At 39.2% G+C, this 14,748-nt stretch overlaps 1 protein-coding gene across 4 annotated transcripts in view; it reads right to left on the bottom strand.

The window, feature by feature from the left end:
- The window catches only part of NUP153 (nucleoporin 153), a 108,671-nt gene that overhangs the window by 32,350 nt on the left and 61,573 nt on the right, over positions 1–14,748 (bottom strand). For all 4 annotated transcript variants that reach the window (XM_050788050.1, XM_050788049.1, XM_050788052.1 and 1 more), the window contains 2 exons: positions 11,841–11,893; positions 11,474–11,600 (listed from right to left, as the gene is read on the bottom strand). In XM_050788050.1, coding sequence (XP_050644007.1) covers positions 11,474–11,600; positions 11,841–11,893 — 180 coding nt within the window. The remainder of the gene's footprint in view (positions 1–11,473; positions 11,601–11,840; positions 11,894–14,748) is intronic.

Consider the following 14,748-nt stretch of genomic DNA (forward strand, 5'->3'; position numbering starts at 1 on the left):
AGTCTCCAATGATCCCCAGATTAAGAACAAACAAAACAAGTTCCACTTCTGCTAAAAGCAGAGTAGCTTCTACCTGACAAATGTTCAGATATACAGTAATTATAAACTCTGGAAAAAATTATAAAGAAACAATCATCTGAAGGCATGAGAGCAACCAAAAGCAAGAAGAAACTGGATGGGAGAGGACACTCAGAAGATGGGAAGGGCTGAGAGTGAGCTTCCTGTTCTCTTTATGAGTTGGTGCCACTGAACACTTGAAGTTCTGAGAGAAAACAGCAAACCTGTTAACTGAACAACCGGCCAGAAAAGGAGGTGAGATGCAGAAACGAAGAGCCACAGAAAGGGAACCTCAAAGTCTACATATAAGCCACCCAAATCCCTGGTGGACCTATAAACTACACAGCTGTAACGCAGACGCCAAGCTGCCAAATAAAACTAAAAAGTTTAAGCTGCTGCCTACTACCGGGGAGACAGAATGAATTCAGAGAAGTCCACTGCCAGCTAAAATAATTTGAATACTTCAAATGGATGCAGTTTATTGTAAATAAATCACATCAGTAAAGTTGATCCAAAAGCCCAAAGCAAAATAAAGACATTTCCAGATAAAACTAAGAATCTACTTCCATAAAACCTGCTCTACAAGTTCTTCAGGCTGAAAGGAAATGTTACCAAATGGAAACTCAGATTTCAGAAAGACACGAGGAATATGTGAGCAAACTACAACTTTTTTTCTCTTAATTTCTTTAAAATATATTTAACTAGGCCGGGCGCGGTGGCTCACGCCTGTAATCCCAGCACTTTGGGAGGCCAAGGCGGGCGGATCACAAGGTCAGGAGATCGAGACCATCCTGGCTAACACTGTGAAACCCCGTCTCTACTAAAAATGCAAAAAATTAGCCGGGCGAGGCGGCGGGCGCCTGTAGTCCCAGCTACTCGGGAGGCTGAGGCAGGAGAATGGCGTGAACCCGGGAGGCGGAGCTTGCAGTGAGCCGAGATCGCGCCACTGCACTCCAGCCTGGGCGACTAAGCGAGACTCTGTCAAAAAAAAAAAAAAAATATATATATATATATATATTTAACTATATACAAAGCAAAAAGTACACATTGAATTTACAGCCTCTCCAGATGTAATCCAAGTAAGTACAGCATAAATGCCAGGGAAGACCGGTAATAAATCTAACTATATAGCTGCAATCTTGTTATTTTTACAGGATGTGGTATGAAAGTAACATAAAGTAATTTGAAAAAAGTTATGGAAGACAGAGAAATCCCAAGAGGAACCACTAAATAATGCAAAAGAGGGAGAGTTAAAAATCTAACAAATTAAAATGACTTGTAACCCCAGCACTTTGGGAGGCCGAGGCAGGACAGTTTAAGGCCAAGAGTTTGAGACCAGTCTGGGCAACACAGTGAGACTCTGTCTCTATAAAAACTAAACAAACGAAAAACTAGCCAGGTGCAGTGGCATGCCTGTAGTCCCAGTACCTGGGAGGCTGAAGTGGGAGAATGGCCTGAGTCCAGGAGTTCCAGGCTGTAGTGGGCCATGACTGTGCCACTGCACTCCATCCTGGGTGACGGCAAGAACCCATCTCAAAAAACAAAAACAAAACCAATAAACACAGAATTCTAATAATAAATATTAAATAATTAAATAATAAATATCCCCTTAACCCCCAAATGGCAGCTTTCAAAAGGAACAACAGAAAACAACGGATCAATGGTAGCCCTCATTCCAACCATATCAAAAATTACATTAACTATAAAAGGATTTGGTGTTCCAATTAAAAGACAGAAAATGGACAGAAAGGCAAAACTTATTTGTATGCTGTTTACCTGAGACCTACTTTAAATATAAACATGGACAGGCTCAAAATATATGGATGGAAAAAGATACACCCTGAAACTACTAAGCATAACAAGGCTTATTCCAGTAAGAACAGTGGCTGTATTAATAGCAAAGTAGATTTCAAGACAAAAAATATTTCCAAAGGTTTTTTAAAAAGGACACTTAATAGTCTTAAAAGGACAAATCACTATGGAGCCATAGAACAAATAGAAAGTGTATGCTCTCATGAGGGCCTCAAAATACATGAAACAAAAATTGAGGTTAGGCATGCTAGCACATGACTGTAATCTCAGCACTTTGAGAGGCAAGGACAGGATGATCGCTTCGGCGCAGGAGTTTCGAAATCAGCCTGGGCGATATGGTGAGACCATGTCTCTACAAATGATTTAAAAAATCGGCGAGCTATGGTGGCACATGCCTGTGGTCCCAGTTACTTGGGAGGCTCAGGTGACCATGCCACTGCACTCCAGCCTGGGTGACAGAGTGACATCTCATCTCAGAAAAAAAAAATAAAGACATAACCAAAGGGGTAAGACAAATTCACCAAATAAAAGTTGGCAATTTTAACCCCCATCTCTCAATAACTTAACAGGCTAACCATACCCTCCCTCCTCATGAAAAATGAATAAGAACAAAGATCTAATACTATCAGCTTATTTCTATAGATCACTATACCCAACAACTACAGAATGTATTTTCTTTAAGAATTGTCAAGCAGACCATATACTGAACTATAAAATAAGTCTCAATACATTTCAAAACACTGAAGTCATAATCTCAATCTTTTTCTAATCACAATGAAATTAAATTAGAAACCGATACCCTCCCCCCAAATATTTGGAAATTCAATACATTTCTAAATAATCCATGGGTCAAATACAAAAATCAAAAGAAATTAAAAAACTATAAAAGCAAAATTACAAAGCTTCTAGAAGCAAGCACAGGAAACTATCTTTGTAGCCTGGCAATAGGCAAATTTTTCTTAGGACACAAAGAATAAAAATATTAGAAAAAAAAATCCAGGTATCAAAAAATTTACAACATAAGCCAATCAAAGGATATCATTAAGAAAATGAACAGGCAAGTCAGACTGGGAAAAAAATATTTGTTAAGACATGTATCTGACAAAATACCTTGGTCAAGAATTTATAAAGACCTCCTAAAACACAGTAAGAAGACAACTGGCTGGGCACGGTGGCTCACGGCCTGTAATCTCAGCAATTTGGGAGGCCAAGGCTGGTGGATCACCTTAGGTCAAGAGTTTGAGACCAGCCAGACCAATATGGAAAAACCCATCTCTACTAAAAATACAAAAAAAATTAGCTGGGCGTGGTGGTGCACACCTGTAATCTCAGCTACTAGGGAGACTTCAACCTGCAAGATGGAGGTTGCAGTAAGCTGAGACCACACCACTGCACTCCAGCCTGGGCAACAAGAGCAAAACTGTCTCAAAAAAAGAAAAAAAAAAAAAAGACGACGACAACCCAATTCTTATAAGTGCAAAAGAACTGAACAGAATGGTCAGGCACAGTGGCTCATGTCTGTAATTCTTGCACTTTGGTAGGCCAAGGCGGGTGGGTTGCCTGAGCTCAGGAGTTTGAGACCAGCCTGGGCAACACGGTGAAACCCTGTCTCTAATAAAATACAAAAAATTAGCCAGGCATGACGGCGTCCGCCTGTAATCCCAGCTACTCGGGAGGCTGACACAGGAGAGTTGCTTGAACCTGGGAGGCGGGGGTTGCAGTGAGCCAAGATCATGCCACTGCACTCCAGCCTGGGTGACAGAACAAGACTCCATCTCAAAAAAAAAGAAAAAAAATAATAATAACTGAACAGACACCTCACAAAAAAAGATGCACAAATGGCCAATCAGCACATAAAAAGAACACAATATTATTAGTCATCAAGGAAATGCAAATTAAAATTACAATGAGATACCACCACACACAAACCAGAATGACTAAAATTTAAAAGATGACTATCAACTATTGGTAAGGATACAAACTAAATAAAATGTTCATACACTGCTGGGAGGGATATAAAATGGCACAAACACTTTTGAAAACAGTATGATGGCTCCTTAGAAAGTTAAACATACAACTTAGCACCTCTTCTTCCAGGTATTTACCCCAGAGAAAAAAATTATTTACAAAAAGACCTGAACAAGAATGTTCCTAGTAGCTTTACTCACAACAGCCAGGGACAAAAGGATATGTAGTGAGTAACTATATGAAGTTGCAGAACAAGCAAAACCAACATGTGGTGGAAAAAATGAGAACAGTGATTGCCTCTGGGGTAGGAGGTGATGGCAACTGACTGAGAAGGAGGACAATTGAAATTTCTATGATGACAGAAATATTAAATATCTTGATGGGGCTTGGAATACACAGGTGTAAGCATTTGTCAAATTTATTAAATGGCACACCTAAGAATTTAACATTTCACTATATGTCAATTTTGCTATATTATAAAAAAACAACAAATATTTAACTCTACTTCATTCTATGTATGCTGAAGTATTTGGGGGCAAAGTGTACTAATGTCTTCAACTATCTTTAAAATGCACCACAAAAAAAAGATGGGACAGGTAAATCTTTTCTTTTTTTTGATAAAGCAAATGTAACACAAAATGTTGGAATCTAACTGCTACTATGTGTATCCACTGCAGAGTTCTTTCAACATTTCATGTTTGAAATTTGTCATAATCAACTGAGGGAGGAGGAGCAAACAAAAGACGCATCTGGCTATTTTTGTAGGGAAGCTTCTCTTCTCTGTTCAACCTCTAGTGTAGAACCCTAAAAACATCAACCATATAATCTACTCTCTCATGCCAACTCCGTAAGGCACACTCATGTCCAGACTGGTTCCTTATTTTACTGACCTTGAACCAATTCTTTTTCTTTTTGAGACGGAGTTTCGATCTTGTTACCCAGGCTGGAGTGCAGTGGTGCGATCTTGGCTCACTGCAACCTCCGCCTCCTGGGTTCACGCCATTCTCCTGCCTCAGCCTCCCGAGTAGCTGGGACTACAGGTGCCTGCCACTAGACCCGGCTTTTTTTGGTATTTTTGTATTTTAGTAGAGATGGGGTTTCACCGTGTTGGCCAGGCTGGTCTCGAATTCCTGACCTTGTTATCCGCCTACCTCTGCCTCCAAAAGTGCTGGGAGGTAGGGCTTGCAGTGAGCCAAGATCGCACCACTGCACTCCAGCCTAGGCGACTGAGCGGGACTCTGTCTCAAAAAAGAAAAAAAAATCGTTCCAAATGGGTAATTTTACCTATAGAGTTCTATTAACCTGAATTTAATGGATCAGAATACATCCATTCCTGCTAAATAGCAACACTATTGAAATTAGCATAATGTGTTTATATTTCATTAAAACTAAATCTCTTCCATTTGACTCTTTCAAAGGCCCATGAAAATACCGCCCCTACAAAAATAATTTAATCTTTTTTTTTTTTTTTTGAGACAAAGTCTCAATCTGTCACCCAGGCAGGAGTGCAGTGGTGTGATCTCAGCTCACTGCAACCTCCCCCTCCCAGGCTCAAGCGATTCTTCTGCCTCAGCTTCCCAAGCAGCTGGGATCACACCCAGCTAATTTTTGTGTTTTTAGTAGAGACAGGGTTTCACCATGTTGGCCAGGCTGGTCTCAAACTCCTGACCTTAGATCGTGATCTGCCGGCCTCAGCCTCCCCAAAGTGCTGGGATTACAGGTGTGAGCCATGGTGACCGGCCAATCTTTTGATTTTTTACCAAAAATTCCCACTAATTACAACTGAACAAAGAAACGATTCATGGTCTGAACATATCTGACATCTGATACAAACAAGCAGCATTACATTCCAAATAACTATAGAAGTGTGTATCTAAACCTATTCTATACAGATATAAAACACAAGATGGGGTTGGGTATGGTGGTTCACCCCCGTAATCCCAGCCCTTTGGGAGGCCAAGGCGGGCGGATCTCTTGAGGTCAGGAGTTTGAGACCAGCCTGGCCAATATGGTGAAACCCCATCTCTACTAACAATACAAAATTTAGCTGGGCATGGTGGCATATGCTTGTAATGCCAGCTACTCAGGAGGCTGAGGCAGGAGAATTGCTTGAACTCAGGAGGTGGAGGTTGCAGTGAGCCAAGATTGCACCACTGCACTCCATCCTGGGAGACAGAGCAAGACTCTGTCAAATAAACAAACAAACAAACAAACCACAAGGTGAGCAGAAAGTTTGGGGCCGACATCACATTAGTACCTCTTTCCTCAGAAATGTGGACATTATAACTTCAGGGTGGAACAGAGCCAGCAATGGGAAGGACTGAGTGAAGAATCCTGTGATGCAAAATTGGCAGTTGGCCAGAATGACGAGAAGGGACCCAGACAGGGGAGGAGGTGATACAGACATAAGTGAAGAGGAGTTTTTTTTTTTTTTTTTTTTTTTTTTTTTTTTTTAAAGACAGAGTCTCCCAGGCTGGGGTGATCCTCGCACTTCAGCCTCCCTGGTAGCTGGGACTACAGGCGCTGACCACCATGCCTGGTTAATTTTTGTCATTTTTTTGTACACATGCGGTTTTGCCATGTTGCCCTGGCTGGTCTCAAACTCCTGGGCTCAAGCGAGCCTCCCAACTTGGCTGGCACCAGGTTTCTGAAGAAAGGAAAGCTTTACTTACAGTCAACCAACAAGGAAGACAGGAGTCCAGCTCAAATCTGTCTCCCCACAAATTGGCCTTAAGGCAATATGTTTATTAGGAAAGGTTTAGGGGGTAGATTCTGGGGCAGGAAAGAGGAGGTCTGAAAAGTCCCTGGGCGTGCACAGTTGTCTCTTCATGCATCTTTATGGGCCACATGTGCAAATTCTGGGGCAGTTAGAATGAAATGTGGAAATCTGGGCTGTGATGTCAGCAAGCTCATTCTGCAGACTCTAGTTGGTCATATTAGTTCCAGCCAATTTCAGTCAGCTTTGTTATCTTACAAGTGGAGAGGGCTTCAGCAAGCTGTTTCTTATCTGCCATCTTGTAAGTTCAAGAATACCTGTTAGCCACTGATTTCTTTAATTCTTTGGAGCATGGCTTCACCTTCAGCTTCAGTTTTTAAAAATAAAACTTCTGAGATCTTAAGCTGAAGCTCAGGTTGATTATCTATAGCTTAGTTTTAGCTGTCTTGCAGATACATGTTTGGTATGACTTTGCTGTATTGAAGAGTTTGTTTTATTAATATTAATAATATTTTGCTCTTATTGTCTGGTATACTAAAAATTATTTTCTGGCTGGGCACAGTGACTCACACCTGTAATCCCAGAACTTTGGGAAGCAAGGCAGGTGGGGATCACTTAAGGTCAGGAATTCGAGAACAGCCCGGACAACATGGCAAAACCCCCTCTCTACTAAAATAAAAAAATAAAAAATAAATAGCTGGCCTTGGTGGTGCGTGCCTAAAATCCCAGCTACTTGGGAGGCTGAGATATGAGAATCACTTGAACTCAGAGGGGGGAGGTTGCCGTGAGCCAAGATCGTGCACTCCAGCCTGGGCGACAAATAGAGTGAGACCCTGTCTCAAAAAAACAAAACAAAACCTGGTGCCATGGTATGGGTTCTGTGCTCATCAGGCAGTAAGCCCTTTTGTTGGGTAAGGGAAATGAGCAATATCTATACAAACAAAGCCAAGTTGTATTTTCCTCATACAGAGATAAACTTTACAAAACAGGCCACAGATTTTACCAGGAAAAGTAAAAACTTGTCAAAAAAAATAAGCTCATGCTATTTGAATCAGATATCAGATTGGTGCAAATGTAATTGCAGTTTTGCATTATAATAATTTGCCACTTGATAACTGGAATACATTCTTGAATATGGTTACATTATACATCATTTTAATGCAAATTTCTTGCTTTATGTTATTTAGCTGATGACTTATTACTTGCTGTTTATTTTATATTATTTTAGACTGTGGAAATGATGTTAGACAAAAAACAAGTTTGAGCGATTTTCTTATTCGAGTTCAAAATGGATTGTAAAGCAGCAAAGAGAACTCACCAACATCAACAAAGCATTTGGCCCAGAACTGCTAATGAACATATACTGCAGTGGTGGTTCAAGAAGTTTTTGCAAAGGAGGCTGGGCATGGTGGCTCACGCCTGTAATCCCAGCACTTTGGGAGGCTGAGGCAGTCGGATCACTTGAGGTCAGGAGTTCAAGACCAGCCTGGTCAACATGGTGAAACCCTGTCTCCATCAAAAATACAAAAAATTAGCTGGGCCTGTGACACATGGCTGAGAGTGAGGCAGGAAAGGGGAAGCTCGGAGGCCTCGGGAGGCTGAGGCAGGAAAATAGCTTGAACCCAGGAGGTGGAGGCTGCAGTGTGCTGGGATCACGCTACTGTACTCCACCCTGGTCCACAGAGCAAGACTGTCTCAAAACAGTAACAAAACAAAACACCCAAAGAAGCACACAACAACAACAAAAACCAAAGTTTGCAAAGGAGACAAGAGCCTTGAAGATGAGAAGCGTAATGGCCAGCCCCTGGAAGTTGACAGTGACCAATTGACAGCAGTCACCAAAGCTGATCCTCAAACCTCACAAGAAATTGCCAAAGAACTCAACGTTAGCCATTCTATGGTCATTCTGCATTTGAAGCAAATTGGAAAGGTGAAAAAGCTCAATAAGTGGGAGTCTCGAGCTGAGTGAAATTAAAAAAAATTGTTTTGAAGTGTTGTCTTCTCCTACTCTATGCAACAACAACAAACCATTTATCGGATTGTGACATGGGACGAAAAGAGGATTTTACACGATAACCAGTGACAACCAGTTCAGTAGCTGACCCAAGAAGAAGCTTCAAAGCACTTCCCAAAGCCAAACTTGCACCAAAAAAAGGCCACGGTCACTGTCTGGTGGTCTGCGGCCGGTCTAATTCACTACAGCTTTCAGAATCCTGGCGAAACCACTACATCTGAGAAGTCTCCTCAGCCAATCAATGAGATGCACCAAAAACTGCAATGCCCGCAGCTGGCATCGATCAACAGAAAGGGCCTACTTCTTCTCCACAACAACACCCAATGGCACACTGCATAACCAACGCTTCAAAAGTTGAAGAAATTGGGCTACAAAGTTTTGCCTCATCCGCCATATTCACCTGACCTCTTGCCAACTGACTATCACTTCTTCAAGCATCTCGAAAACGTTTTGCAGGGAAAACACTTCCATAACAGCAGCATGCACAAAATGCTTTCCAAGAGCTTGTCGAATCCCAAAGCACAGATTTTTGTGCTATAGGAATAAGCAAATTTACTTCTTGTTGGCAAAAATGTGTTGATTGTAATGGTTCCTGTTTTTTTCAATAAAGATGTGTCTGAGCCTAGTTATAATGATTTAAAAGTCATGGTCCAAAACCCCAAATACTTCTGTACCAACCTAATAAATTCCTTATTTACACAAGGTAAGACAGCCCATTTCTTTTGTTTTTGTTTTGTTTTGTTTTTGAGACAGAGTCTCACTCTGCTGCCAAGCTGGAGTACACTGGTGCGATCTCGGCTCACTGCAACCTCCACCTCCGGGGTTCAAGTGATTCTCCTGCCTCAGCCTCCCGAGTAGCTGGGACTACAGGCGTGTGCCATCACGCCCAGCTAAGTTTTGTATTTTTAGTACAGACAGGGTTTCATCATGTTGGCCAGGATGGTCTCGATCTCTTGACCTCTTGATCTGCCCGCCTCGGCCTCCCAAAGTCCTGGGATTACAGGCGTGAGCCACTGCACCCGGCTGCCAACCCATTTCTTAAATATAATAAAGAGCTTTAATAACAAAAGAAAATTGGTTTGCTACAGAATCTACAAAATTTATATACTGTTTGTATGATCAATGGCATTCAAGATATTTCCTTCCCAGACAATGATATATAGTAATACATCCCCTCCCTTCACAACACTCTAGTAGAGCGAGAAACAGAGACTAAGGGAAAGACAGAGCCCCCAGACCAGCAATCGAGCCAAGTCTACTAACATAACCCCAAATCTCATTGCAAGTCAATGTATATGGCAGAAAGTGAAAACTGCCAAGGAAGTCATAATTCTGGTGAGCTATAGTACTGCTAACTAGGAGAAGCAGAGATAAAAATAATGCAAGGCATTCCACTCTAAGCCTGAAGAGCAAAATACCAATAGGCATGAAGAAATCTAAGACATCCAACAACTTCAACCAAAACATGATTTTGTTTCTGTCAACATAAAGAGAAAAGCATGTTTAAAAAGCTAAAAATATACTCCTAAAACTCATGGGTCAATAAGGGAGTCACCTGTGAAATTTTAATTAGAAACAAATGACAAATGCAAGGACCACGTATCAAAACTCAAATGGTTAAGCTAGGCTGAAATGCATTTATAATAAAACTAAAATGAGACTTGCATTCAACTCAAAGTAGTTAGAAAAAAGAACAATATATAGACAGAAAGGTTAATGTAATCAATCTTAAATTTGTCCCTACCTTTTCCAAACATTTATGGTCAGAATATATAGAGAACTTTTTCTAACAATAAATTATATATACATACACATACATATTTCTTAATATACATATAAGAATTTTATATGTATACTTCCCCACAGGAAATCACCCCATAGGAAAAAAATGGATCAAGAGAAAACTCAAATATCAAAAAAACACACAGAAGGACGGCCCAAGATCTACCTATTGTCATATGGTGGAAATACTGAACTGCAAAACTACCTTGAAGAGAAAACATGGCAACATCTAATAAAGCTGAAGATGTGGATCATCCCCTATAATCCCAACAATTCCATTCCTAGACAAATACTCCAGAGAAAATATCGCACATCTGCAGACAGAAAAGTGCATATTCACTTTAATGTGTATTAGAAATCTACCAAAATGTATCCTGATGGCAGAATAGATTATGGTAAATCTTCAAACTGGATAAATATATAAGCAGTGAAATTAAAAAACTTACAGTTACCTTTCACAATACAACACCAAAAAAGGAGAAATAGGCAAGTAAGAAGAATACGGGCAGGGCACAGTGGCTCACGCCTATAATCCCAGCACTTTGCGAGGCTGAGGCACGTGGATCACTTGACGGCAGGGGTTTGACCCAGCCTGGCCAACATGGTGAAACCCCATCTCTACAAAAAATACAAAAATTAGCCAGGTATGGTGGCACATGCCTATAGTCCCAGCTACTTGCATGGCTGAGGCACAAGAATCGCCCGAACCCAGGAGGCAGATGTTGCAGTGAGCCGAGATTGCACCACTGCACTCCAGCCTGAGTGACAGAGCGAGACTGTATCTTAAAAAAAGAAGAATACATATAGCATTTATCCTATTCATGAACTTATTTACATATGTTTTACAAACAGACAAAACTATACAGTAATACCAAGGCTCAAATAATTTCAATTGCAATTCCCTTATTTGAAAAAGTACGGGTAGTTTCGTTTTGTTCAACGATACCCATGAAATTTAAGGTACTAGGTTAGGTTTTCAGCATACATTTTGAAAGAACTGATTCAATAGCAGATTAACTTTGCTCTGGGTCTCCTTGAACCCCACCCCTACAGGTCTCCCCTAACCACCACCACACCAGTGCTTTTTAAATAAACCTCAAGAATATATGAGTATACAACCCTACCTCCTCCTCTGGAGGTTTAGAAGCAACAAAGCGTGTTCTTTCTCGTCTCATCTTGCCACCTCCACCACCTACTCCAGAAGATAAACCATTGGCTGCAGGCAAACTGAAATTTGGATATGAAAAGCCACTGGCAAATAAAAAGAAAATTAAAACAATTGATATATTATTCTGGTCCATAACTTGTTAACTAGAACTGCTAACAAGTAAAAAATATATATATATACAGGCAAATGTGATTCTAAAATCTTAGATTTTTGTATAAAGTTTCTGTTCTTTGATTTTAATCTTCAAAAACGTACATGTAAATCAAATACAGACCTTACAAGTTAAATATAAAGAAGTATAGCTGTATAAGAAATGACAGTACCTTTCTCGTTGTTCTCTATTTTGTCCAGGTGTTGTATTTTTTTCATATCCAGTCTGCGGGGGAAATACACACATATTTACATTTGCTTATTTGTTGTAATTTTCTTAATACCACCTTGCTCCCTACTAATTTTAATATTTAGAATCAGGAATTTGATGGCTTTTTAGTTAATGAATCCTGAAATTTGAAATTATACCCTGACTTCTGAATGGTAACCAAGAGTTATGGTGAGATTATACATAAAAAATGTCAGTGAGCACAACCATTATTTTAACAAAATGGTAGTATATAGACAATACACTCACTAACCTAATCACAAAATTACTTTTACTTATACCTCTTTTTGTCCTGCTAATTGTGCAACCAAATATACAAAGATCTTCCTTTCGAAATGCCTCTCTGCAACTTAAATAATTAATATGTCCACTGAAAGGAATCAAGACTCCTTAGAAAAACGGCTGATTACAGGGCTGGGGCAGGAAATGCATGTGAAGAGCCTGAATTATCTTATAATATCAAAAACCAATTAAGTGCTCAAAAAGATACAGGCAAGAATCATCAATAATGCTAACATTAGTGGCTGAAAAGAATATAATTGGGAAGTTTCCTTCCCACAAGATACTTATTCATTATGAAAGGTAAAGTAGTAATTTTATAGTAGAGAATCCTCACAGACACCACTTTATGTAATAACCACACTGCCAGGAATGGGACAAACTGGTAGCCAGTGCCTTCTGAACAGTGAGAACAGCTCAGCACACTCCCTCAATGGTTTTCACAGCCAAAAGTACGTAACTGAAATCTAATCAGGAGGAAACATCAATCATAAAACTACAGAACATTCTATAAAATAATTGGCTTCTATACTTCAAAATTATCAGTTGTGAAACACAAAACAACAAAAACAAAAAACAAAAGGAACTGTTCTAGACTAAAGGAGATGAAGAGACATGACGACTAAATGCAAGACATGATGTTAGAATTTTTTCTTTGGGGCCAACTGACAACATGTAAATAGAATCTGCAGACTACAGTGTTCTGCAAATGTTAAATTTCTGGGTTTGATCACTGTTATGCATTACAACTCGTTTACAAGAACACAGAGAAAAAGATACAACAAATGTAGTAAAATCTGAAGTTCACGAAATTTTTCTTGCAAATCTGTAAAAGTCCAATATGCTCAAAAAATATATATATGAAATATGTATATATGTGTGTATCTATATGAAATATGTGTGTGTGTGTGTGTGTATATATATATATATATACTGGCTATATATCCTATGATCCAGCAATTCTATTTCTAGGTATAAATCCAGGGGAAATAAAAACATGCCCACAAAACAAAAAAAACAAAAACAAAACACACATAAATGTTCATAGGAGCATTATTCATTATAGCCAAAATATATATATATATATGTGTGTGTGTGTGTGTGTATATATATATATAGAGAGAGAGAGAGAGAATGTGTGTGAGTCAGGGTCTTACTCTGTCACCCAAGCTGGAGTACAGTGGTGCAATCATAGTTCACTTCAGCCTCAAACTCCTGGGCTGTCACATGATTCTCCTACCTCAGCCTCCTGCCTTGCTAGGATTACAGACAAGCACCACCACATCTGGCTAATTTTTTTAATTTCCTCTAGAGACAAGGTCTCACTATGGTGCCTGGGCTAGTATTGAACTCCTGGCCTCAACTGATCCTTCTGCCTGAGCCTCTCAAAGCACTGGGATTACACGAGCCACCGTGACCACCTTATATTCAAAATATTTTTCAAAAATTTAATGTGAACTTAAAAGTATGGAGGGAGATAAAGCGAATATGACAAAATGTTAATGACTGGTCAATCAACATAAAGAAATACATGGGCAATCACTGTACTAATCTTTCTAAGTTTCAAGGTTTTCAATAAATTGAGTTGTTAGAAATGAGATTAAATGTAAGTAAAGGCATAAATAGTAAGGTGTTAAGTAAACAAAAACACAAGTTAAATGACACAAAAAAACAGACAAACCCAGATTATGGGACATTTTATAAGAAAACTGGCCTGGTCTCTTCAAAAACCTAAGATCCAGCAATTCTATTTCTAGGTATAAATCCAAGAGAAATAAAAACATGTCCACAAAACAAACAAACAAAAAAACACACACATAAATGTTGATAGGAGCATTATTCATTATAGCCAAAAAGTAAAAACCACCCCAATGTCCCTCAACTGATTAATGTATAAAACAAAATCTAGTATATCCATACAATGAAATATCTACAAAATCTAGTATATTCTTACAATGAAATATTATTCAGCCATAAAAAGGGAAAAAATAAAAAGGGAAAACTGATACATACTACAACGCGAATGAACCTTGAAAACATTATGCTAAGTGGCTACTAATGGGTATGGGTATGAGATTTTCGAAGGGTGGGAGAGATGGCAATACAAAACGTTCTAAAATTTACCATTATGATGGCTGAACAGTTGAACAACTCACAGACACCACTTTATTTATAAAGTGTTTTCCAAACATGCTAAAACCACTGAATTGAAAACTTTAAATATGTATGATTTAAACTTTGCATGATATGTGAATTATCTCAAGAAACAGAATCCAATGTGGCCAGGGTGAGGGTTTGAGGTATGGAAAAACAAAACCAAAAGCAGTATCTGAACGTTGCTGAGTCCTGGTTCAAAAAACCAATTATGAAAAACATTTCAATATGAACTGGATATTAGATAGTTTTAAGGAATTACAATTAATTTTCTTAGATGGGATAATACAGGACAAAGTACTTAGGAGATGCATATCAAAGTACTTAGGGTTCAAAAGATAATGTCTGAAATTTACTTTCAGATAGTTCAACAATGCCACACGCAAGAAACAGATAAAGCAAATCCAGCAAAATTATTA

Source organism: Macaca thibetana, chromosome 4, assembly GCF_024542745.1.
Source record: "Macaca thibetana thibetana isolate TM-01 chromosome 4, ASM2454274v1, whole genome shotgun sequence".
Lineage (NCBI taxonomy): Eukaryota > Metazoa > Chordata > Mammalia > Primates > Cercopithecidae > Macaca > Macaca thibetana.